A 27,961-nucleotide genomic window follows, 5' to 3' on the forward strand; every position below is an offset into this window, starting at 1 on the left:
CCTCGGCCTCCTCTGATTGGCTGAGCTGCTTGAGTTCAGGTGAAGGTCAGAGGTCAGGGAGAGGCGGGCACTGGATTTGTTTCCTGTCTCAGGTTTTCTCCTCAGAGCGACGGGCAGACGGAGATCTGTCCACATGGAGGAAGAAGAAGAGGAGCAGGAGGTGCTATGAGGAGGCGAGGAGGAGGACGAGCAACATGGCCGACAGCAGGGCGAGGCGAGGCAGAGCGAGGCTGCAGCCGCCGGTGGTGTCGTCGGTCAGGAAGGGCTCCGGAGACTCGTACATCGAGTCATCTGAGACAGAAGAATATGTATTCCTTAGTGTTTGATAAATGTGTTAGTGGAACAAAAGCTGATCGTTAAATATCTACTAGTGCTGGGCAAGTTAACACGTTATTATCACGTTAACGCATTCATTCATTCACGCCGACAATTATTTTATCGCGCGTTAATGCAGGTTTTTTTTTTATTATCACCGGAGTACTCTGAGTCTGAAGTATTACTCAAATGCAACAAACACCATTGATGCAGCAAATCACCCAAACAAGCGGTGGAGGAAGTCTTCAAACTGCGTTGATGCAGCGTGTGGGAGAAGTAGAGATAAACTAAAGCAACACAAGCTGACAGACGCTACAGAGAAGTAGAGATAAACTAAAGCAACACAAGCTAACAGATGCTACAGAGAAGTAGAGATAAACTAAAGCAACACAAGCTAACAGATGCTACAGAGAAGTAGAGATAAACTAAAGCAACACAAGCTAACAGATGCTACAGAGAAGTAGAGATAAACTAAAGCAACACAAGCTAACAGATGCTACAGAGAAGTAGAGATAAACTAAAGCAACACAAGCTAACAGATGCTACTGTTGAGAAAATTAGCTTATATACAGCTTAATTAACAGCTAGTTTATATGCAGCTTTAAGTAGCAACTAGCTTATATACAGTTTAATTAACAGCTAGCTTATATGCAGCTTTAAGTAGCAATTGACTTATATACAGTTTAATTAATCACTAGCATATTGGTAGTTTTATTAACCATTAGCTTATGCAGCTCTATTAACCACTTATACAGTGCTCACAACACAGCAAGGCCAGAGAGAAGCAGGTGAAAGGTTACTTATTTAACTGCGACACAAGGAACAGGACGCCATCCTTAGAGAAGATAAGAAAGACACAATAGATAGTGAGATTCAAGCGAGGGCCACCGCCCCAGCTGAGCCCGGCTTCTTCATACACACTCCTCCTTAGGACCTCTCGCATGGAACTCCTCACTCACACTGATGGAAACCAACGCCTACTGGGAGGGGCCAAGGTGAATGGACATTCACGGCTTCCAACCAGGTGTCATAACGTACAAACGTGCCACGCCTGCATCTTTGACTTTGGCCAATGTGTAGCAAGGGGTGGACCCCCTATATTAAGATTCACGCTGATGTGTTCAAGCGTGTCTCATGGTGAATCTCTGCGAAGTTCATCCATTAGCACCCAAGCTTGTTTTTGATAGCTGGGCTGAATGACTCTGTTGATAAATAAATCTATTGCTTTGATTTAACTATACGCCTCTGAGAGCTTCTGTTTCATTCTTAAACCTGCTCTAAGTGTGAAAGACAACAACATCATTATTTTTTCACAACAATTTGGTGACCCCGACGTGATAGATATTATACGGAGCTTCGGGTTGGAATGTTAACAGACCTCTCTATCTGTGTTTCAGAAAACAAACTGCGAGTCTCCCTGGAGGCTGGGAGCCCTGGTATTTGCCACCAGGTCGTGCCTGCAGTTCGGGAACAGTCTGATAGTGTCGACACAACTAACAAGGTGAGCAGAAGCCTATTTGACTGAATTCTGCGTATTGTATTATAGTCATAAAACTAAATTAAATCCGACTGTCCGAACTGTAAGTATTACATAGTCATAAAAGTATTGTAAAGAGTAATCACACAGCAGCAGGGTTGTTCAGCCCAGCATTTGGGGTTTTTTGTACATATGCGTGTTTGTACATATGCGTGAATGAGTCCAGCAGAAGACGTTAGATAAAAGGCGAAAGATGATGTTTTTTGTGGCAGCGTAGAGTGAAGTAGTGTGAGACGCGGTCGCGCGCCTCTTCTGTCGCGGTCACGCGCCTCGCTTGAAGCGCTCAAATTCCTGCCACAAAATAAAGCGTAATCTTTAACGTAATTATAAGACGTCTTGGACTACGAAGACATTGCATAACATGACGGGGATATATGTATATGTTATTGATGTCATTGATAAACTGTATTGAGAATAAGTAACTGCGGAATTCCCGTATTAAGAGCATCGAGTCTTCGGACATTAACTCGTGAGTAGCGATCCAGTGAAAAATAATGTTACTCTGCTTAGAGTTTCCTCGACGGAGTTTCTGGACGAGAGCACAGAAGTTGATTATATCGGTGTGTTGTTAATGACGGACGAGATTAATGAAAATGGCCAGAACGTGTACAGGTCCAGAGATGACCTAGGATAAAAAGCAGTTAAATTGTATTGTAGACGTGCTACCCTGATGGAGTAGTGGTTAAAATAACGGTCTTCGACGCGGTAGGCCCGGGATCGGATCCCGGCTGTAACATTGTTTTTGACAATAAGCAGCGGCCGTGTGATGTATTAAAGAGCAGCGCTCTTTGATATGTGTGTAGGATAGGGACAGAATTGATTATAATTTGACTGATTGTTTGCTGAAAAAGCATTTGTTTTTCATTTGTATCGTGGTCGAGAGGTCAGCGGTACACAGTCTGTTTGATGAGGTTGAGAAAAAGAAATTGCTGTTGGAATATAAAATAGTGTGTCTAAAAGAAAAAGAGCTGTTTTCTGCGCTTCTGACTGATTTATATTTAAAGAGACAGCCGTGTATGTTCTAATTTGTGGTCATTGTTTCACTGCATTTGTAAAGATATTAATTTCCTTCTAGACCGTACTGTGTTTGTTTGCTGAGAAGCAGTTTGCTTAGTTTGAGAAAAAGAGCTGTCCATCTCCTTTGAAGACAGCGCGCTTGTGACTTATTTAACTTCAGAAAATGGCAGTGCCTGTTTTAATTTGTGTTTATGATTTTACTTCAGAGAATGGCAGTGTACGTTTTGAGCTTGTGTTTATGCTTTGCCTTCAGAGACACAAGAGCATGTTTTAACTGTGTTTATTAGTTGCCTACAGAGAGCTAATGCTGAGGCGTACGTTTTAACTTTTGTTTATTTGTTTGACTGTATTTCTAAAGATATTCCTTTACCGTATTTGTGATCTGTGCGCATTTAAAAATGGCAGTGTGTTGCAATTTTGTTTGAATGAGAGTTGATGTTTGAAGCGTACATATGAGAGAGAGAGAGCTGAAAGCTACAGTCAAGTTGTTTCAGATGTTCGTGTGCTTATCACATCATATGCTGAGGTTTTGAGTTGTGGTGCTGCAGATGTTGGTGTGTGATTTCAAAGTTGATGGTCAGTTGAGCAGAAAAAAACACGCATTAGACACAGACGTCGCACTCACACACACACATAAATCACTAGAATATGCTGAGAGACAGCTGAGGGTTAATATAAGTGTCAGTTTTACTGGCGTAGTTAAATTTATTGGAAAATTGTGTTCCTTAGGGATCGTTAGCAAAGTCTAATGCGGAAACACAGCAGCCACTATATTCAGCCAGACAGATGCTAAAATTAGGGAGTCAGCAAATTTAAAAATGCTGTAACAAAGCATCTATTCATCTAGTCAGACAAACGCTGGTGGGAAAATAAGGGAGGAAAAAGCTTTCCTGATAAGAAAGAACAGTGCGGCCTTAGATTGTGTCCACTGCAAGGACAGAGAGAAGACAATTAAAAAGGTGGGGGCTTGGTGCACACTAGGGGCCTTATAAAACATTTAGTTACATCCATTGCATGTGTAATTAAAACATAGACGTTCACACCTAGCAGGGGTATATAGGGAGATTTGTAAATAACATATATTCATACACTGTTAAATAATATGCGTTATACTTGTAAAGCTATATTGCGGAGTTGTGAGGTCACTGTATGAAGGTTTAAAACGCCGAGAGGAGCACTCCGTCATCCTTTCGTACGACAGGAACAGATAACAGTAACCCTGAAAGTATCTGCTCGCTAAAAAACCCATCAGATTAGGGCAGAAAACTGCCATCTTAACGCAGGAACAGAGTGTTCTGCTTATCTATCCACACAGAGACTTCGAAATATGTTTAGAACATTACTGTTTTCGTCTTCTTCACCCTAAGTGTTAATAATAAAATAGATCATCATTTCACACACACACATTCCAGAGAAAGCAAGGTTGTGAACGAGGGCCAGTGTGAATTCAGAGAGCAAACATGTCAATTGAAGGCATGAGAGGAGGTTTGGCTCCCTCTGCTGGCACTTCACAACCTGGGAAGAAAAAACTGTGGCCACTCCAAGAACTGCAACAGGAACAGTGGATAGGAGCTTTGGCTCCATCGTGTGGACATTTGGGAATACTGATTTCAGACTTTTATTGCCAGTGCAGAAGGCCGGAAACAACACAGGCTGGCGGATGGTACAAGATTTTCGACCAATCTATTAGCCACAATACCTGCGTCATATCCAGTTCCAGATCCACATATTCCCTTAACAACCCACAGCCCACAGCCCACAGAGAAAGCATCCTCCATCATGAAACACCTCAACCCCTAGTTTGAACACAAGAAACAGAAGATGTGTTCACCATTCTCACGTAGACTCTGTCACCTGCATCGGCACTTCAAGAATTGACTATTCATTCCCTTTTCCACCTAGATGTTTCTGAACAAAAAGAGGGATGTTAATGCAGTTTTGTATCAGAAAAAGGGGGAGAAAGAGACTCATCAAAGAATCCTCCTAAGAAAAATTCACGTTTGGAGCTGCAAGAAAATCGAAAAGAGAAGGAGCTGCATCAAAGAATCCTCCTAAGCGAAAAATTCACGTTCGGAGCTGCAAGAAAATCGAAAATTAAAAAAAGAATGCACAAAGAGCACATATTGTCTATGAAACAGGAGGAATCAATATGGCGTCATCACTACAACAAGGACCAGAATAGCTGCAGGAAACGACATGGCAGATGAAGCTGCTAAAGAAGAAGAGGATACAGACCAAAACAGATGGTTCTGAAAATAGCCATACAAGAACCAGAAATCACTGAAGAAACACTGATTGACATACAGAAGAAGGCTGGACCATACGAATGGTCCGAATGGCAAAGAAGAGGAGCAACAACAGGAGAAAGTGGACTTTGGAGATCCCATGATGGCAGAGTGGTAGCACCAGCAGAATTGTGTGTCTCACTGATATCAGAGGCAATCCCAACTAAAAGAGAAGACGCACAGACAGTAATGAAGTGGCTGCAGACAGAGCTGATACTCCGATAATGGTTCACATTTCAGTAATAAGCATTTGCAGGAAGTAGATCTGGATCAGTGTATCATTCACAGTCACAAGGACTGGTAGAGAGGGCAAATCAGACGCTAAAATCAAAAATAGCGAAAACATGTGTAGCATCAAAGCTGACATGGGTTAAAATTTTACCATTAGCTCTAATGGCAGTGAGGAGCGCAAAAGGAAATAAGACGCATCTTTCACCACATGAGTTAATGACAGGGAGGCAAATGCCTGGTCCTCCAAGAGACGGTAGTCATATACATAGATATACATATACATAGATGTACATATACATAGATGTGCAGCAAGTTGAAATGAAGGCATATGTGACTGCATTAATCATTCTCACGGAGGCTCTCTCCAAACAGGTCCAGCGAACCAGTGCAGCTGACCAGGAAAAGGTAAAAATCTCATCCGAGAGGGTGACTGGGTCAGGGTCAAAGTTCATAAGAAAAGTGGACTGACCCCAGGTGGACAGGGCCGTACGAAGTGAAGGAGGTTACTTCACACTCGGTCCAAGTCATAGGTAAAGCAGGAGCACCTTGGCACCACCTGTCACACTGTGCCCCAGCATCTGAGCCGTCCAGACCTCTAGCAGAGGTCCGAGGTAATCTGACGCAAAATGCATAATTTGTTTTGTAATTTGTAATTTGACTTTTCAGCAACCACCAACAGGTGATCCAATTAGCTACAGGACATGGAAACGACAATGTTTGGTTAAATTGAATTGTTGATAATGCTATAAAAAACAAAATGGGTGGCTGTATAGCTTGTGCTGCAGCTAGACCAGCTAGGTTCACCGAACCAGCACCACTATATCCTGAATCTGACCCAACAGGATACGCATGCATGACAAATATGACTAAAATGGCTACTCCATCAAAGTGCATGACTTTGGCATCCATATTTCCACCAATTGATAACGCAACTGCAGTAGGATAGTTCAGTCTGGACAAAGGTCCAACCTACATAGATACAATCGGAGTGAACCAGAGGAGTGCCTAATCAATACAAATTGGTATATCAAATTGCAGCAGGTTTTGAGAGTATCGCAAGTATTATTCCATGGATAACTGTGAATAAAAATGTTGATCGTATCAATTATGTGCATTACAATGTTCTTCGTTTGGCTAATCATACTAGGGATGCAATAGAGGGTCTGGCTGAGCAGCTGGCCCCCACTTCTTTGATTTCTATGCAAAACAAAATGGCTTTGGAGCTTTTGCTCAATGTTTGGAGACCTGTGTTGCACATCCCCAACAACACTGCGCCGGACGGTTCAGTCACAAAAGCACTGAATAGTCTGAAGGCACTGTCAAAAGAAATGCAGGAAGCATCAGGTGTGAACAATCCATTTGGAGATTGGATGGAAAACATGTTTGGAAAATGGAAGCACCTGATCTTGTCAATAGCAGTGTCAGTGGGTGTGTTCATTGCAATACTGGTCTCATGTGGATGTTGTATAATACCCTGTATTCGTTCTTTGATTGGCCGTCCTATCACCACTGCCCTCTCCAAGGAACCATCACCACCCCCTCCTTATGGAGCTTACCCAGTATGGGAAGAGCAGAACAGCCTGGTAGGGTCAGGTGAGGCAGAGCCAGACACCAGCGTGTGAATAGGGCAGGAAGGTAAAGAAAGTGACGTCCTTCAGACGTCAAGAGAGGGATTTGTTGAGAAAATTAGCTTATATACAGCTTAATTAACAGCTAGTTTATATGCAGCTTTAAGTAGCAACTAGCTTATATACAGTTTAATTAACAGCTAGCTTATATGCAGCTTTAAGTAGCAATTGACTTATATACAGTTTAATTAATCACTAGCATATTGGTAGTTTTATTAACCATTAGCTTATGCAGCTCTATTAACCACTTATACAGTGCTCACAACACAGCAAGGCCAGAGAGAAGCAGGTGAAAGGTTACTTATTTAACTGCGACACAAGGAACAGGACGCCATCCTTAGAGAAGATAAGAAAGACACAATAGATAGTGAGATTCAAGCGAGGGCCACCGCCCCAGCTGAGCCCGGCTTCTTCATACACACTCCTCCTTAGGACCTCTCGCATGGAACTCCTCACTCACACTGATGGAAACCAACGCCTACTGGGAGGGGCCAAGGTGAATGGACATTCACGGCTTCCAACCAGGTGTCATAACGTACAAACGTGCCACGCCTGCATCTTTGACTTTGGCCAATGTGTAGCAAGGGGTGGACCCCCTATATTAAGATTCACGCTGATGTGTTCAAGCGTGTCTCATGGTGAATCTCTGCGAAGTTCATCCATTAGCACCCAAGCTTGTTTTTGATAGCTGGGCTGAATGACTCTGTTGATAAATAAATCTATTGCTTTGATTTAACTATACGCCTCTGAGAGCTTCTGTTTCATTCTTAAACCTGCTCTAAGTGTGAAAGACAACAACATCATTATTTTTTCACAACACTACAGAGAAGTAGAGATAAACTAAAGCAACACAAGCTAACAGATGCTACAGAGAAGTAGAGATAAACTAAAGCAACACAAGCTAACAGACGCTACAGAGTAGAGATAAACTAAAGCAACACAAGCTAACAGATGCTACAGAGAAGTAGAGATAAACTAAAGCAACACAAGCTAACAGACGCTACAGAGTAGAGATAAACTAAAGCAACACAAGCTAACAGACGCTACAGAGAAGTGGAGACAAACTAAAGCAACACAAGCTAACATATGCTACAGAGAAGTAGAGATAAACTAAAGCAACACAAGCTAACAGATGCTACAGAGAAGTAGAGAAACTAAAGCAACACAAGCTAACAGACGCTACAGAGAAGTAGAGATAAACTAAAGCAACACAAGCTCACAGACGCTACAGAGAAGTAGAGATAAACTAAAGCAACACAAGCTAACAGATGCTACAGAGAAGTAGAGAAACTAAAGCAACACAAGCTAACAGACGCTACAGAGAAGTAGAGATAAACTAAAGCAACACAAGCTCACAGACGCTACAGAGAAGTAGAGATAAACTAAAGCAACACAAGCTAACAGACGCTACAGAGAAGTGGAGATAAACTAAAGCAACACAAGCTAACAGATGCTACAGATAAGTGGAGATAAACTAAAGCAACACAAGCTAACAGATGCTACAGAGAAGTAGAGATAAACTAAAGCAACACAAGCTAACAGACGCTACAGAGTAGAGATAAACTAAAGCAACACAAGCTAACAGACGCTACAGAGAAGTGGAGACAAACTGCAGGTGAGTGTTGTGGGGGATGTCGGTCTGAGGAACGTTCTCAAGCTGCGTTCACGTCTCGTTTGGTGTGAACGCAGCTTTAGGATCTCAACGAATGACGTCACGTATGAGCCTCAAGACGCACCGTCAGCAGAAGAACACACGAGTTGTGTTAAAGGAGAGGACGACTAAAGCCACGCGTTACAACCAGCAGCAGCTGCTGCTCTCACTGGAGACTACTGGACATCACTGGGTCACCTTCATCACCTGAGTTACAGCATCATAGTGATGAAGAGTAGAGCTGCATCATAGTGATGAAGAGTAGAGCTGGGTCACCTTCATCACCTCTGAGTTACAGCATCATAGTGATGAAGAGTAGAGCAGCATCATAGTGATGAAGAGTAGAGCAGCATCATAGTGATGAAGAGTAGAGCTGCATCATAGTGATGAAGAGTAGAGCTGCATCATAGTGATGAAGAGTAGAGCAGCATCATAGTGATGAAGAGTAGAGCAGCATCATAGTGATGAAGAGTAGAGCTGCATCATAGTGATGAAGAGTAGTGCTGCATCATAGTGATGAAGAGTATAGCTGCATCATAGTGATGAAGAGTAGAGCAGCATCATAGTGATGAAGAGTAGAGCTGCATCATAGTGATGAAGAGTATAGCTGCATCATAGTGATGAAGAGTATAGCAGCATCATAGTGATGAAGAGTAGAGCTGCATCATAGTGATGAAGAGTAGAGCTGGTCATAGTGATGAAGAGTAGAGCAGCATCATAGTGATGAAGAGTAGAGCAGCATCATAGTGATGAAGAGTAGAGCTGCATCATAGTGATGAAGAGTAGAGCTGCATCATAGTGATGAAGAGTAGAGCTGCATCATAGTGATGAAGAGTAGAGCTGCATCATAGTGATGAAGAGTAGAGCTGCATCATAGTGATGAAGAGTAGAGCTGCATCATAGTGATGAAGAGTAGAGCTGCATCATAGTGATGAAGAGTAGAGCTGCATCATAGTGATGAAGAGTAGAGCAGCATCATAGTGATGAAGAGTAGCGCTGCATCATAGTGATGAAGAGTAGAGCTGGTCATAGTGATGAAGAGTAGAGCAGCATCATAGTGATGAAGAGTAGAGCTGCATCATAGTGATGAAGAGTAGAGCTGCATCATAGTGATGAAGAGTAGAGCTGCATCATAGTGATGAAGAGTAGAGCTGCATCATAGTGATGAAGAGTAGAGCAGCATCATAGTGATGAAGAGTAGAGCAGCATCATAGTGATGAAGAGTAGAGCAGCATCATAGTGATGAAGAGTAGAGCTGCATCATAGTGATGAAGAGTAGAGCAGCATCATAGTGATGAAGAGTAGAGCTGCATCATAGTGATGAAGAGTAGAGCTGCATCATAGTGATGAAGAGTAGAGCTGCATCATAGTGATGAAGAGTAGAGCTGCATCATAGTGATGAAGAGTAGAGCAGCATCATAGTGATGAAGAGTAGAGCAGCATCATAGTGATGAAGAGTAGAGCTGCATCATAGTGATGAAGAGTAGAGCTGCATCATAGTGATGAAGAGTAGAGCTGCATCACAGTGATGAAGAGTAGAGCTGCATCACAGTGATGAAGAGTAGAGCTGCGTCACAGTGATGAAGAGTAGAGCTGCGTCATAGTGATGAAGAGTAGAGCTGCATCATAGTGATGAAGAGTAGAGCTGCATCATAGTGATGAAGAGTAGAGCAGCATCATAGTGATGAAGAGTAGAGCTGCATCATAGTGATGAAGAGTATAGCTGCATCATAGTGATGAAGAGTAGAGCTGCATCATAGTGATGAAGAGTAGAGCTGCATCACAGTGATGAAGAGTAGAGCTGCATCATAGTGATGAAGAGTAGAGCTGCATCATAGTGATGAAGAGTAGAGAAGCATCATAGTGATGAAGAGTAGAGCTGCATCATAGTGATGAAGAGTAGAGCTGCATCATAGTGATGAAGAGTAGAGAAGCATCATAGTGATGAAGAGTAGAGCTGCATCATAGTGCTGAAGAGTAGAGCAGCATCATAGTGATGAAGAGTAGAGCAGCATCATAGTGATGAAGAGTAGAGCTGCATCATAGTGATGAAGAGTAGCGCTGCATCATAGTGATGAAGAGTAGAGCAGCATCATAGTGATGAAGAGTAGAGCTGCATCATAGTGCTGAAGAGTAGAGCAGCATCATAGTGATGAAGAGTAGAGCAGCATCATAGTGCTGAAGAGTAGAGCAGCATCATAGTGATGAAGAGTAGAGCAGCATCATAGTGATGAAGAGTAGAGCTGCATCATAGTGATGAAGAGTAGCGCTGCATCATAGTGATGAAGAGTAGAGCTGCATCATAGTGATGAAGAGTAGAGCTGCATCATAGTGATGAAGAGTAGAGCTGCATCATAGTGATGAAGAGTAGAGCTGCATCATAGTGATGAAGAGTAGCGCTGCATCACATGCTCTGACTGTGATGAAGACTCAACACACACATGTAGATGAACGTGTGAAACATGTTGTTCTGTTCACAGCAGTGGAACGTTTCACACACTGAGCACAGATATAGAAGAGATAGAACTGCTGCTGTGTGAAGAGAACACTGCTGCTCACAACAACCTGATGTGTTCAAAGTGTTCACACACAATGTTATTCACCTTTGTTCATAGAGCAGCACTTTCAAATAAAAGTGCACAATACACTACTTATGAATTCATCATTGAACTTTGAGCGTAACAATGAGATTAATGGAGATGAAACTAATATTAGTAGCACTAATATATATATATATGTTTATATATATATATATATATATATATATATATATATATATATATATATATATATATATATATATATGTTTATATATATATATATATATATATATATATATATATATATATATATATATATATATATAAACATATATATATATATATATATATATATATATATATATATATATATATATATATATATATATATATATATATATATATATATATCTTCATCACTATGATGCAGCTCTACTCTTCATCACTATATATATGTATATATAGATATGTACATTGATAGTATAGTGTGTCATAGCATAAAGAGGAGGAACATAGAAGACACTCACTGGTTGGCTTCACGTAGATCTTCAGCTTCAGACAGACGTCTCCGGTTGGATCTGGAGACGCTGCAGGAACAAAGTACTCATGTCCTTAACTTTATTAAATGTACAAATACCCTGCTATTAGTACTACCATGGCACTTTACCCAAAAATAGTAACAAGACACAGTAAAAATACTCAGTAAATGAACTAATACCAGACAGTGAAAATATTGTGTGACAGTAAAATGCATCGTCAGTCAGATGAAGTAAAGATATTCAAACTGTGACTGTTGTACGATTATACGTAATGGTATTATGATATATATCATTAGAATATTATTACTCATGCATTGATGTAAAAGCAGGGTTCTACTGTAGTGGACTATTTATTAATGATTATTTTCTTGATGGATTCATCTGCTGAATATTTTTCCAGTAATCAATAGTTTGGTTTGTAAAAAGAGTGAAAATATGACGTCAAAATTACCCTAACCCAAAGTGACACCTTGAAAATGTTTGTTTCGTCCAAAATATAATATTAATAAAACATGAATAGCATTAATAACACGAGAACATTTGACAGTGTGGCTTCTCCTGCCCGGAGACGTCGCAATATATCCACACGACAAAGTTCCATTGAGATATCGCTGCTCTCTTTTCTGCAGCTTGGATTCAGACTCTTGGATTGGATCTTGTGTTCGTGATGGACGGTCCACAGATGGACGGTCCACAGATGGACGGTCCACAGAGGACGGCCCACAGAGGACGGCCCACAGAGGGACGGTCCACAGATGGACGGTCCACAGATGGACGGTCCACAGATGGACGGTCCACAGATGGACGGCCCACAGAGGACGGCCCACAGAGGACGGTCCACAGATGGACGGTCCACAGATGGACGGTCCACAGATGGACGGTCCACAGATGGACGGTCCACAGATGGACGGCCCACAGATGGACGGCCCACAGACGGACGGCCCACAGACGGACGGCCCACAGACGGACGGCCCACAGATGGACGGTCCACAGATGGACGGCCCACAGATGGACGGCCCACAGATGGACGGTCCACAGATGGACGGCCCACAGATGGACGGTCCGTCATCTCTGTACTGGACACGCTCATCTTTGCGTGACAAGCCTTCGGTAATGACGTGAGCAAACGCTCACGTCATTACTGTGAGCTTCATATTAAGGTCTTACTTACAGATGTAGTAGTACTCAGTGTGCAGTACTTACAGATGTATTAGTACTCAGTGTGCAGTACTTACAGATGTAGTAGTACTCAGTGTGTAGTACTTACAGATGTAGTAGTACTCAGTGTGTAGTACTTACAGATGTAGTAGTACTCAGTGTGTAGTACTTACAGATGTAGTAGTACTCAGTGTGTAGTACTTACAGATGTAGTAGTACTCAGTGTGCAGTACTTACAGATGTATTAGTACTCAGTGTGTAGTACTTACAGATGTAGTAGTACTCAGTGTGTAGTACTTACAGATGTAGTAGTACTCAGTGTGTAGTACTTACAGATGTAGTAGTACTCAGTGTGTAGTACTTACAGATGTATTAGTACTCAGTGTGCAGTACTTACAGATGTATTAATACTCAGTGTGCAGTACTTACAGATGTAGTAGTACTCAGTGTACAGTACTTACAGATGTAGTAGTACTCAGTGTGTAGTACTTACAGATGTAGTAGTACTCAGTGTGTAGTACTTACAGATGTAGTAGTACTCAGTGTGCAGTACTTACAGATGTAGTAGTACTCAGTGTGCAGTACTTACAGATGTATTAGTACTCAGTGTGTAGTACTTACAGATGTAGTAGTACTCCGTGTGTAGTACATACAGATGTATTAATACTCAGTGTGTAGTACTTACAGATGTAGTAGTACTCAGTGTGTAGTACTTACAGATGTAGTAGTACTCAGTGTGCAGTACTTACAGATGTAGTAGTACTCAGTGTGCAGTACTTACAGATGTAGTAGTATTCTACTGCATCTGGTATTGTCCCTACCAGCTTCAAAACTGCCTCAGTCACCCCCATCCTCAAAAAGCCTGGCCTGGACATTGATGACCTCCACAACCACCGGCCGATCTCCAACCTTCCCTTCCTCAGTAAGACTCTGGAAAGAGTAGTCGCCGGCCAACTCCATCTCCACATGTCCAACTATGAGCTCTATGAGCCCCTCCAATCTGGCTTCAGACTCCAACACAGCACGGAGACCGCCCTCATTAAGATCATCAACGATCTCCTCATTGCTGCTGACTCTGGCCGCCTCAGCATCCTCATCCTCCTGGACCTCTCTGCAGCATTTGACACTGTCTCCCATACCATCCTCCTCAACCGCCTATCTGACCTTCTAGGGGTCACTGGCACCGCCCTCTCCTGGTTTACATCCTACCTCCATAACAGGGAACAGTTTGTTTCCATCAATGGCTCTATTTCCCCCCTAGCCCCAGTCAATCATGGCGTGCCCCAAGGCTCTGTGCTTGGCCCCCTCCTCTTCACCATCTACATGCTCCCCCTCGGCAAGATCATCCGCCATCACGGACTGAACTTCCACTGCTATGCTGATGACACTCAAATCTATCTCAGTACTACTCCATCCTCCCAGTTCCCCCCTCAGTCCCTTGTCAACTGTCTGCATGAAATAAAAACCTGGATGTCATCAAATCTCCTCAAACTCAACACCAAGAAGACAGAGCTCATGGTTGTGGCACCCAAGGCGCTGCTCCGGAAGGTTGGTGACTTCATCCTCGAGGTTGACGGCTGATGACACTCAAATCTATATAATATAATATAACGGCTGCTCCATCTCCCCATCTCCTGAAGTCCGCAACCTGGGTGTCATCCTGGACTCCACCCTTTCCTTCGAGTCCCACATCAAGTCCGTCACCAAAACTGCCTTTTTCTATCTCAGGAACATTGCCAGACTCCGACCGTCACTCTCGGAGTCTGTTGCTGAAACCCTGGTCCATGCGTTTGTCACCTCCCGCTTGGACTACTGCAATGGTGTCCTGTTCGGGGTACCCAACAAAACCCCGGACAGGCTCCAGTATGTACAAAACTCTGCTGCCAGGGTTCTCACGCACACAAAGCCCTGGCAGCACATCACCCCCACCCTCATCAACCTCCACTGGCTCCCGGTCAAGTCCCGCATCTCATACAAGATCCTCCTCCTCACCTACAAGTCCCTCCATGCCCATGCCCCCCAGTACCTATCGGACCTCCTCCGCCCACATGCCCCTCCCCGGAGCCTGCGGTCTTCAGACTCTGGCCTGCTTGCCACCACCCGCACCAAACTGCGAACCTTCGGGGACAGAGCTTTCAGTGTGGCAGCCCCCACCCTCTGGAACTCTCTCCCTGCGGTGATCCGCAACATCTCCACTCTGGACGCCTTCAAAAGGGCCCTCAAGTCCCATCTGTTCGCCAAGGCTTCCGGCCCCTAGTTTACTTGTTCTGTTTTTCTGACTGTTTTTGTTACTCTTGTAAAGCGGCCTTGGGTCCCCTGAAAGGCGCTATATCAATTAAAGTTATTATTATTATTATTATTATTCAGTGTGCAGTACTTACAGATGTAGTAGTATTCAGTGTGCAGTACTTACAGATGTATTAGTACTCAGTGTGTAGTACTTACAGATGTAGTAGTATTCAGTGTGCAGTACTTACAGATGTATTAGTACTCAGTGTGTAGTACTTACAGATGTAGTAGTATTCAGTGTGCAGTACTTACAGATGTAGTAGTACTCAGTGTGTAGTACTTACAGATGTAGTAGTATTCAGTGTGCAGTACTTACAGATGTAGTAGTACTCAGTGTGTAGTACTTACAGATGTAGTAGTACTCAGTGTGCAGTACTTACAGATGTAGTAGTACTCAGTGTGTAGTACTTACAGATGTAGTAGTACTCAGTGTGCAGTACTTACAGATGTAGTAGTACTCAGTGTGTAGTACTTACAGATGTAGTAGTACTCAGTGTGCAGTACTTACAGATGTAGTAGTACTCAGTGTGTAGTACTTACAGATGTAGTAGTATTCAGTGTGCAGTACTTACAGATGTAGTAGTACTCAGTGTGTAGTACTTACAGATGTAGTAGTACTCAGTGTGCAGTACTTACAGATGTATTAGTACTCAGTGTGTAGTACTTACAGATGTAGTAGTACTCGTGTCCCGGTCTGAACTCGAAGCCCAGGCTGAAGGGGGTGAACAGCTGGAACTTCTCAGAGAACTTCAGCGGTCCGCCGGTGCTCCGTGGACGGTTACACTCCCAGCGTTTGAACCCCTTCCTGTGGTGGTTGCAGGTGGTGTAGCTGTCGTAGTTCACCATGTACAGCACGTACTGCTCCATGCGCTCGTCTGACTCCGCCCACTCGTAGTGTGGACAGTAGACGTCCAGGTAGTCGTTGATGGCCACCTCCACCGTGTATTCGCCCCGAAAGAACCTGACGAGAGGAGAAGTGACGTCACTTCCTGTTTATTTAGTTTCATTTTCAACATAGAAACTCAGGACGTCTGGATGATGTAACCATCACACAGGTTCACGTTCTCACCTCCTGTTAACATTATTTACACTTTTGTTTCTGACAAACAGGATTTTCTGAGAGTTTAGCTCACAGCTCAAAAGACTACAATACCCATGAGCCTCAGCTGCTGTTGGAGTCAGAGGCGTCAACAAGAGGGCAGAGGGCACATCCCAAGTCTCTTAATTCTCGTTTCCTCGCTTGAACCGGAAGTTGTTCTGCGCCGCCATATTGACGGCCGTCCCAAAGCTCTTATGTAGGTCTGAGGAGCGAGGAGGGAGGACAGAGGAGGAAGGAGGGATCTCTGAGGAGCCATGAGCAAGGAACCACGAGAACAGACTTCCAGGAAGTCTTTTAACGGCCGACACGCCCCCTCATTGTTCATCTGTCATGTGATTGGATGCTGCAGCCGATCGGACTGATGAGATTTTGTTCAACATGTAAACAGTGAAGACGGATCACAGATTAAACTCTAGTTTATATTTGATTAATTTATTATTCAACATCTAGTTTAAATAAATGTGTGTATAGAAATATATATATTAGTGCTGGGCAACGATTAAAATATTTAATCGCAATTAATCGCATTGTTATGGCAAAGCTCAATAATGAATTATAAAGTAGTGTATTGCGCACTTTTATTTTGAAAGTACTGCTATATGAACAAAAGGGCAATAACATTTGGTTCACAAGATGCAGGCAGCACCTATATGCTGACATTCACCGTAAACGCATTTAAACGGCTCAGATCAGGAGCGAAGGACTTTGAAAGTTAGCGGAAACATTAACGTGAGACAACATCCGGTTTCTTCAGACGAACATCCGGTTTTCAGAATAAGATGCCAATAAAGTATGAATTATATTCACATTAAGTATGAAACATGCTGCCTGCATCTCGTGAACCAAATGTTATTGACCCTTTGTTCATATAGCAGTACTTTAAAATAAAAGTGTGCAATACACTACTTAATCGAAGATATTCGAAGAACAATAGTTGGAATGCTTAACAGCATTCCAACTACTGTTCTTCGAATCTTTGTTCAACTTCTATTTCTTCCGTCGCACCTCTTCTTCTCCTTCATATTTTAAGCTACAGAAACCGTTAAACAATTAAAATGCTCAGCTCTTTCACCAGAGGTCTGCTATGACTTTTCATATTTCTAACCTTTAAACTTTTTGAATTATTAAGCTTTTTATTTTTTCAATAGGATCTCTATGGAGAATATTTTCAAATGGCTTCAGGCACACAGGTGTTCGCGATTGAGCCAATTAGTGATGTTGATAAACACACAGACTCACAGACACACGTGCACATACACTCCTCTCCCTCTCCCTCTCTGTGTCTCTCATACAGTCATTCAGGTCTTAGGGATCTTTAGAGGTCTTTCCCCCCTCCACCCCCCCCCCCCACACACACACACCATTTCAAAATAAAAGCCCCCAGAGAGTGAATTCTAACTGAACTGCTTGTGATGAAGCCTGTCATTTAATAACCTCTGTTTATGTGTCAAACATGATGATTATGTCTCCTCTCCCCCTCCCTCCCCCACCCAGCCCCACCCTTTCAAAATAAAAGCCCCATGGATTAACTGTATTTAAACAAGCTCAAAATTAGGCTTTTTTGTTGAAATAATGAATGCTCTTACTAATACTGCGACAACTACTACTGCTGCTAATATTTCTAGTATTACTACTACTACTGCTGCTACTACTTCTACTACAACTTTAGCTGTTGCTACTATTACTAGTGCTATTACTGCTACCATCAATATTATTACTACCACTACTGCTATTACTACCACTACTACTATTACTTATATTACAACTGCTATTCATGCAACTACCAGTGCTAATACTACTACAGCTATTAGTATGACTGCTACTAGTACTACTACTACTGCTACTTCAAATACTGCCATTACTTTTACTACTACTACTACTGCTGTTCTATTAAATACTATGACCACTACTACAGCTATTAATACTACTACTACTGATACTTGGCAACTACTTCTTCTAAATACTAATACTTCTACTACTAATGATACTTCTACTACAACTACGACTTCTACTACTACTATTACAAAATATCACTACTGCTACTAGTACTACTTATTCTAATGCTACTAATACTTCTACTACTAACAATACTTCTATTCAACTACAACTTCTACTACTATTATTACAAATATCACTACTTCTGAAATTAGTTTAAGCTACAGAAATTGTTCAAATCACCAGTCATGTAAGCTGTAAAAGATAAAACATCGGACAATCTCCAAATGAGAAAGTTTGCCAGAGATATCAGAGCCTCTCTCTCTCTCTCTCTCTCTCTCTCTCTCTCTCTCACTCACTAATTCTTTCCCCTCTCTCCCTGTGTGTGTCTCTCTCTCATACAGTCATTCAGGTCTTAGAGACTAAAATCCAGTTGAGCAACATCACCTGTACAACTAGAAACCATCAGAGCAACATCACCTGTGTGTGAGAGTGTGTGTGTGAGTGCACACACACACACACACGTGCAAAGTGAATGTAGTTCAAAGGTTGTAGATTCAACTTGTTTTATTTAACATTAATCTAAAGCTGACGCAAAACACAGCAGACTGATGAAGATGAAGTTATTAGGATGCAGCATGAAAACAGAGAAGATATACATTGATGTATACATATATATACATATATATACATATATATACATCAGTGGTGGGCCGTCAGGGCCTGCAAGGCCTTCTCTGCTGGCCTGAACAGAATCACAAAGTTATATCTATTTTACAATTTAATAATGTTTCTTAAATATACTACATGTATTATAATTTATAAAAATATTTCTCCATTATCTTATGTTCTCATTGCACAGCTCCTGTGTTCCTCAGTTGCTCTGCTTCCAGTGCAGCTTGTTTTAAGTCGAGCTTTTATCCAATCAGATCTCACCTCTGTGTCTCTAGGTAGAACAGAGACAGAGGCTGCAGACTCACAAGTGATCAAGTCATCATGAGCACTTTTAAGTGAACGGGGACGATATTGTTGATTGTCATAGTGTTCAACCAATCAGATCTTTAGTTTGACATGGTGGGCGTATTCTTTGACGTGTCAGAGCTGCTAGCTGGCCTATAATGACGTCAGCATTAGTGCAGCTCTGCAGTGAGGTGCAGCGTGCGCTGTGATTGGTCAGTGGGCGAGCACGTGACTATCGCGAAAGGAAACTTAACATTAGAGCTTAGTCGGAGGAGTAAGAGTTCAGATTGGAAGATATGAAGAAGTGATGACATGTTTAGCATCTTGCTTGGTATAGATTATTGTTTCTTTAACACTCAATGTCTGAAGGAGGAGAAACGTATTCGTGAGTTGGGATTTAACCGGATGAAACTCTTGGTCAACAAAGAAAGGAGGATGGAGTTTGTCTTTAAGTCAGCTGTGTTTGTTCTGACATCTCATATCTGATTGGCCCTCCAGTGTGGAGGTGTTCTGCTGCAGCTCTGCTGGATGTGTTGCTCTGTTGTCATATGAATAGATGTGACTGCTTCTTGTGAGTTGGTTCTTGTCATTGTGTTAATTATATAGATTTGGAATATATGCGTTGTCCGTTAATTACGAAGCATCCCGTCATTATTTATTGTTTGTTCATTGAATGTGTTCGGGCTTTTGTTTTCTTTCACAGTCAGAATGATGTTGTGGAGGATTGTGAGGAGATTTCTTTATCCTGTTTGAATCAGAACACATAAACGCTGCGGGGAGAGTTCGTAGCTTGTGTGCTGTTGTTTCCCCGTTAAGCTAGTTTAGCGTAGCCTCAGCTGTTTTTGGTTGGGGTTTTTTTAGTTCCGGGTTCAGAGGTCACGGCCCGCTGTCTCCTACGTGAGCAAAGTCCACAGAAAACATTATATTTCCCACAATTTAAGCTTCTGCATTTTCTAAACGCACTCGTATTATTCAAAGGTGTTGTTGGGTTCGTCAGCATCGTACCCAACGGTTTAATATGAATACGTGATGTTACACCATAGAAAGACAGAATAGCCGGAGCTGTGGCTCATCACGAGGTTGTTAGGAGACGGTTCAACTGCAGGACGGCACTGAAGGCCCAGGTATGACATACACGGCCCGCCACTGATATATACATATATATATGCATGTATATACATAAATATGTATATACATACATATATACGTATAAACATATATATGTATGTATGACACCAACGTAATGATGGCTCTGTCAGAAAATAATAATAATAATAATGTATTTTATTTGTAACGCACTTTTCATTTTTTTTTTTTTTAAATCTCAGAGTGCCACAGAGCCAGTACATAGTAAAAACAGAGTAAAAAGCATAGTTAAAACATAAAAAAAACTATAATAAAATAAAAACCAGTGAATGAACAGAAACACAAAAGAAATAACTGACAGTGACTTAGGTCAGAAAGGCTTTCCTGAATAAAAAGGTTTTTAGGCAAGGCAAGTTTATTTGAATAGCACATCTCAACAACAAGGTAATTCAAAGTGCTTCACATAAAACCATTAAAAGCATCAAAACACAAGGCAAAAGAAAAGGAGATTTAAAAACAATTAAGAACATTCATTAAAACATTAAAAAACAGTGTAAGAAATAAAATACAGTAGTAAAATGCAGAAATGCAGGAAATTGATTCATATATTAATTGAACGTGGTTCAATTAAAGGCAGCAGCAAACAGAAAAGTCTTCAATCTTGATTTAAATGAGCTGAGGGTCTCAGCAGACCTGCAGCTTTCTGGGACTTTGTTCCAGATATGTGGAGCAGAAACACTGAACGCTGCTTCTCCATGTTTAGTTCTGACTCTGGGAACAGAAAGTAGACCGGTCCCAGACGACCTGAGGGGTCGGGATGGTTCATAAGGTAGCAGCAGATCAGAGATGTATTTTGGCCCTAAACCATTCAGTGCTTTGTAAACCAACAGCAGGATTTTAAAGTCCATTCTTTGTTGGACAGGAAGCCAGTGCAAAGACCTCAGAACTGGAGTGATGTGATCCACCCTCCTGGTCTTAGTGAGGACTCGAGCTGCAGCGTTCTGAATCAGCTGCAGCTTTCTGACGGACTTTCAGCTTTCTGACTCTGCATCTGACAGGGTTAAAGTGGGGCGGAGTTTGGAGATGTTTTTGAGATGATAAAACGAGGTTTTGCACAGGTGTTTTATTTAGGCCAGTCTTAAAGAGACCAGGGTCTGTGTTGCCCTTAGGTGGTCAGGGATCTGGTCCATATCGTGGAGCTGCCGAGCCAGAGGCCCGGTCGCCCATGGTGCGGAGCTTGGTGCTGGGGACCCGGAGGAGCTGTTTGATGATCTGAGGGTGCGGGTGGAGATTTGGGGAGTGATGAGGTCTTGTAGGTAGGGAGGTGGATGTCCATTTATGCATTTATGTGTGAGTAGTAGGACTTTGTAGTCAATCCGGAATGAGACAGGGAGCCAGTGTAGGGAGTGCAGAATGGGTGTTATGTGCTCATACCTCCGGACTCTCATCAGGATCCTGGCAGCGCTGTTTTGGATGTATTGCAGCTTCTGGATGTTCTTGCCAGTGATCCCAGTGAATAGTGCGTTGCAGTCGTCCAGTCTTGAGGATATAAAGGCGTGGACGAGCTTCTCTGCATCTGACGGGTTAAAGTGGGCGGAGTTTGTAGATGTTTTTGAGATGATAAAACGAGGTGTTGCACAGGTGTTTTATATGGTCATTAAAGGACAGGTGTGGGTCAAACCTAACTCCCAGATTAGTGACTGTGGAGGCGAGGGGGATGACCTGACCGTCGAAGGTGAGATGAGTTATGGAGGATGACTGAACCTGGTGTGGAGTGCCAACAAGGAGGGCTTCGGTTTTGCTGCTGTTTAACTGGAGAAAGTTGTTGCTCATCCACGCCTTCATCTCCCCAAGACAGGAGGTGAGACGTGACATGGCTGCAGAGGGGCTTGGGGCAGTTTTGATGTAGAGCTGTGTATCATCAGCATAACAGTGGAAGGACGTCCTATGTCTGCTGATGACACGACCGAGGGGGAGCATGTAAATAATGAAGAGGATGGGGCCGAGGACCGACCCTTGCGGAACACCACAGGAGACGGGGAACAGTCTGGACTTGTATCTTCCCAGTGACACATATTCAGTTCTGCCTGAAAGTAGGACTGAAACCACTTGAGTGCAGAGTCTGATAGTCCAATGGTGGTATGGAGGCGCTGTAGGAGGATAGTGTGATCCACTGTGTCAAATGCAGCAGTCAGGTCCAGGAGCATGAGGACTGTGGGTGATCCTGCATCGGCTGTCATCAGCAGGTCATTCGTCACTCTGAGCAAAGCTGTTTCAGTGCTGTGGGCTGAACGAAATCCTGACTGAAATTTTTCAAACAAGTTGTTGTGTTTGAGGTGGTCCTGAAGTTGAGAAGCAACTACCTTCTCTAACACTTTGGACAGGAAGGCGAGGTTGGAGATAGGCCTGTAGTTGGCTAGAACCTCCGGGTCCAGGGTGGGCTTCTTGAGAAGGGGACGGATGACAGCAACCTTGAGTGCAGGTGGGACACAGCCAGACTGAAGGGAAAGGTTAACAACTTTGGTGATCAAAGGCCTGAGAGTGGGGATATGTGATTTGAGCAGAGCAGTAGGAATGGGGTCCAGGGTACAGGTACAGGGTTTCATTCTTCTGAGGATTTCCTCAACATGGCTCTCCTGAACCTCAGCAAGATGTAGAGGAGACAGCACACTCGCAGATAAGGTGTTGGTATCAGAGGGAAGCAAAGATGGAGAGCTGGACATCAGAGAGCGAATGTTGTTTACCGTGGATCTGAAAGAGTCAATGAAGCTGTTGCATTGCGCCTCTGTAGCCACAGTTGAAGAGGATGGTTGTGGTTTCAGGAGATGGTTTATGGTTGAAAAAAGCTGTTTGGAGTTGCCAGGGTTTTTATTGATTAAGCTGGAATAGTACTGTGAGCGGGCATCTTTAAGGGATTTGGAGTAGGCCCTTTGACGCTCACGGAAAGCCTGTTTGTGGACAGTGAGCCCAGAGTGTCTGCAGCGCTGTTCCAGAACACGGCCAGCTGTTTTTATTTTCCGCAGCTAATGTGTGAACCATGGAGCGGAGCGTGAGAAAATGACCTCACGTGACTTGACAGGGGCATGGAGATCAAAAACACTGCTCAGGGATGTATTACAGTGTTCCACTAATTCATCCATTGATGCAGGCTGGGCAGGTGATGAGCTGGAGATCCGTGGTCATTGTGGCTGAGTCAATGTTTTTCCAGTTCCGGAAAGACATTTGACGTTTAGGTCTAATAGTAGGCAGCACAAAAGTCAAGGCCATTGAGACCACCTTGTGGTCGGACACACCGAGATCATAAACCTGCAGGTTACTGATGGAAGCAGAGTCGGTGATAACCAGATCCAGAGTGTGCCCCTTGGTGTGAGTGGGAACCTCAACATGCTGCTGCAAAGTAAAGTACTGAAAGAACTTCTACAAATACTACAAACTTGAGGTCAGAACGAAGAATCAGCAGCTGAAAGTAAAAACACAACGAGGTCCAATCAGGTGTTCCTTCACACACTGATTATTATGTTCTGTCATATTGTGTTTCATTTCATTTTATTCTATTTTTTTTGGACAATAACATAAAAATAATTGATGAGAATTAAACCAAGTATTTATGACCATAATGGATGTTTTTTGTATTTCTGCTTCATTTCCTGTCTGGTTATTGAAAACAGTCTCATAATTGTATGAAAATTAAAACATCTGATCTACATTTTAAATCCATATTTCTGTCCAACAGTGAAGACGAGAGTCTGACTACTCCAATTAATGGAGTACCAATACAACGTTTCTCTCAAAGCTCACTCTTCTCTGCAGCGCGCACACACACTGAAGTACTACGAGGTGACTGTAAACTACAGTCCATGTGATTCTGTTCACAGTATTACGATCAAACATTGATCGGCTTTTATTGATCGTCTCACAGACTGAAACTGGAATTCTGTATTTTATCTCCGGCTGTGACCAAATGTGGTCTGCTCACTGAAAATACTCCAGGAATACTGCAGAAGATACTACAGGAATACTGAACAAAATACCACAGGAATACTGAAGAAAATACTACAGGAATACTGAAGAAAATACTACAGGAATACTGAAGAAAATATACGACAGGAATACTGAAGAAAATACTCAAGGAATACTGCAGAAGATACTACAGGAATACTGAAGAAAATACTACAGGAATACTGAAGAAAATATACGACAGGAATACTGAAGAAAATACTCAAGGAATACTGCAGAAGATACTACAGGAATACTGAAGAAAATACTACAGGAATACTGAAGAAAAGATATGACAGGAATACTGAAGAAAATACTACATGAATAGTGAAGAAAATACAACAGGAATAGTGAAGAAAATACTTCAGGAATAGTGAAGAAAATACTACAGAAATAGTGAAGAAAATACAACAGGAATACTGCAGAAAATACTACAGGAATACTGCAGAAAATACTACAGGAATAGTGAAGAAAATACTACAGGAATAGTGAAGAAAATACTTCAGGAATAGTGAAGAAAATACTTCAGGAATAGTGAAGAAAATACTACAGGAATAGTGAAGAAAATACAACAGGAATAGTGAAGAAAATATACTCCAGGAATACTGCAGAAAATACTACAGGAATACTGCAGAATATACTACAGGAATACTGCAGAAAATACTACAGGAATAGTGAAGAAAATACAACAGGAATAGTGAAGAAAATACTTCAGGAATAGTGAAGAAAATACTTCAGGAATAGTGAAGAAAATACTACAGGAATAGTGAAGAAAATACAACAGGAATAGTGAAGAAAATATACGACAGGAATACTGAAGAAAATATACGACAGGAATACTGAAGAAAATACTCAAGGAATACTGCAGAAGATACTACAGGAATACTGAAGAAAATACTACAGGAATACTGAAGAAAAGATATGACAGGAATACTGAAGAAAAGATATGACAGGAATACTGAAGAAAATACTACAGGAATAGTGAAGAAAATACAACAGGAATAGTGAAGAAAATACTTCAGGAATAGTGAAGAAAATACTACAGAAATAGTGAAGAAAATACAACAGGAATACTGCATAAAATACTCCAGGAATACTGCAGAAAATACTACAGGAATACTGCAGAAAATACTACAGGAATACTGCAGAAAATACTACAGGAATACTGAAGAAAATACAACAGGAATAGTGAAGAAAATACTTCAGGAATAGTGAAGAAAATACTTCAGGAATAGTGAAGAAAATACTACAGGAATAGTGAAGAAAATACAACAGGAATAGTGAAGAAAATACTACAGGAATAGTGAAGAAAATACTACAGGAATACTGCAGAAAATACGACAGGAATAGTGAAGAAAATACTACAGGATTAGTGAAGAAAATACTACACGAATAGTGAAGAAAATACTACAGGAATACTGAAGAAAATACTACAGGAATACTGAAGAAAATACGACAGGAATACTGAAGAAAATACTACAGGAATACTGAAGAAAATACTTCAGGAATAGTGAAGAAAATACTACAGGAATACTGAAGAAAATACTACAGGAATACCGCAGAATATCCTACAGGAATACTGCAGAAAATACTACAGGAATACTGAAGAAAATACTACAGGAATACTGAAGAAAATACTTCAGGAATACTGAAGAAAATACTACAGGAATACTGAAGAAAATACTACAGGAATACTGAAGAAAATACTACAGGAATACTGAAGAAAATACTTCAGGAATACTGAAGAAAATACTTCAGGAATACTGAAGAAAATACTTCAGGAATACTGAAGAAAATACTACAGGAATACTGAAGAAAATACTACAGGAATACTGAAGAAAATACTACAGGAATACTGAAGAAAATACTACAGGAATAGTGAAGAAAATACTACAGGAATACCGCAGAAAATACGACAGGAATAGTGAAGAAAATACTACAGGATTAGTGAAGAAAATACTACACGAATAGTGAAGAAAATACTACAGGAATAGTGAAGAAAATACTACAGGAATACCGCAGAATATCCTACAGGAATACCGCAGAATATCCTACAGGAATACCGCAGAATATCCTACAGGAATACTGCAGAAAATACGACAGGAATAGTGAAGAAAATACTACAGGAATAGTGAAGAAAATACTACAGGAATACTGAAGAAAATACTACAGGAATACTGAAGAAAATACTACAGGAATAGTGAAGAAAATACTACAGGAATACTGAAGAAAATACTACAGGAATACCGCAGAATATCCTACAGGAATACTGCAGAAAATACTACAGGAATACTGAAGAAAATACTACAGGAATACTGAAGAAAATACTACAGGAATACTGAAGAAAATACTTCAGGAATACTATAGAAAATACTACAGGAATACTGAAGAAAATACTACAGGAATACTGAAGAAAATACTACAGGAATACTGACGAAAATACTACAGGAATACTGAAGAAAATACTTCAGGAATACTGAAGAAAATACTTCAGGAATACTGAAGAAAATACTACAGGAATACTGAAGAAAATACTACAGGAATACTGAAGAAAATACTACAGGAATACTGAAGAAAATACTTCAGGAATACTGAAGAAAATACTTCAGGAATACTGAAGAAAATACTTCAGGAATACTGAAGAAAATACTACAGGAATAGTGAAGAAAATACTACAGGAATACTGAAGAAAATACTACAGGAATACTGAAGAAAATACTACAGGAATAGTGAAGAAAATATGACAGGAATACTGAAGAAAATACTACAGGAATACCGAAGAATTCCTATTGGACGGTTCAGACCGCAGCTGGCCAATCAGCACTCATTCTGACATATTTCAGTAAAACCACAGAAGAAGAGAAAGCAGACATGTTGGTGTGATCTATTGTTGTTGATCATCTATCAGTCATCAACAATCAATAAATAATCAAAATAAAGCTCTCATTCACTTTATTGCGTTATTCATCTTTTTAATTGTTGCTGTTGATTTGTAAATTAAACAATATTTGTTTTACAGATTTCACGGAATTCATTTTTATTTAATTGTTGTTGTTTATTTTATGTTTTAACGGATTAATTTGAAAACTTATGTTTAAATAATCATTTCTATTTGAATATGAAACAAAGCTTTGAATCATAGAATCATCTGAGTTCATATTTCTATCAATAAATGAACTCATGTGACTTTTGATTTTCTTTGAACGTCTCGGGTTTAGCACTAAACTCGGGACTAAAGTTCCAGCTGGTCCCGCTCTCTCTTCTCTCTCCAGAGAGACCGGGACCGGGACCGGCTCGGGACCGGGTCTTACCTTGGGTTGGAGCTGTTCCAGTAGACCGCGTACCGGTCTGAGATGAGCCGGTCGTCGGTGACGGCGGAGCAGACTCGGAGCAGCAGGCCGAGCAGCAGCAGCCGCCCGGAGCGCTCCATGAGGATCCGGATCTTCTCTTTAGCTCTGACACCCGCACGGACCAGGACCAGGACACATGGAAGCCTCAGAGGGAGCCCACAGACACGGATGTAGATGAATGGCTTTCGATCAATAATCAATAATCATCGACGATCATTTCCCAGCAGGCTCCGCGGTGATAATCCATAATACTTCAAACCTTCACGTTAGGACCGGGGACCTGGTCCAGATCCTCCGGGAGGACAAACTGTCCAAAAGTTTCATGTTTAAGATCAACCAGAACCG

At 41.7% G+C, this 27,961-nt stretch overlaps 1 protein-coding gene across 2 annotated transcripts; it reads right to left on the bottom strand.

Annotated features, from left to right (window-relative positions):
• Nucleotides 1-27,847, bottom strand: efna2b (ephrin-A2b). 2 transcript variants are annotated; one of them, XM_079267701.1, is made up of 4 exons: nt 27,578-27,847; nt 15,859-16,151; nt 11,732-11,791; nt 1-291 (listed from the first exon to the last, which is right to left on the bottom strand). In XM_079267701.1, the coding sequence occupies exons 1-4, from the start codon at nt 27,694-27,696 to the stop codon at nt 164-166; spliced, it is 600 nt and encodes a 199-aa protein (XP_079123827.1). In that variant the 5' UTR covers nt 27,697-27,847; the 3' UTR covers nt 1-163. The 2 variants fall into 2 exon arrangements, with proteins under 2 accessions (XP_079123827.1, XP_079123828.1); XM_079267702.1 differs by lacking the exon at nt 1-291 and adding an exon at nt 4,697-4,777.
• Between the last annotated feature and the right edge of the window lie 114 nt (nt 27,848-27,961).

This window comes from Melanostigma gelatinosum, assembly GCF_949748355.1.
Source record: "Melanostigma gelatinosum genome assembly, chromosome: 4".
NCBI lineage: Eukaryota > Metazoa > Chordata > Actinopteri > Perciformes > Zoarcidae > Melanostigma > Melanostigma gelatinosum.

Bases quoted from the DNA above. Each gene is read 5' to 3' on its own strand.
- efna2b (XM_079267701.1), bottom strand. From the start codon at position 27,696: ATGGAGCGCTCCGGGCGGCTGCTGCTGCTCGGCCTGCTGCTCCGAGTC. The intron at 16,152-27,577 runs GTAAGACCCGGT...TCCTCTCGTCAG, and splicing joins TGGAACAGCTCCAACCCAAG to GTTCTTTCGGGGCGAATACA. The intron at 292-11,731 runs GTGAGTGTCTTC...CTTCTGTCTCAG, and splicing joins GATCTACGTGAAGCCAACCA to ATGACTCGATGTACGAGTCT.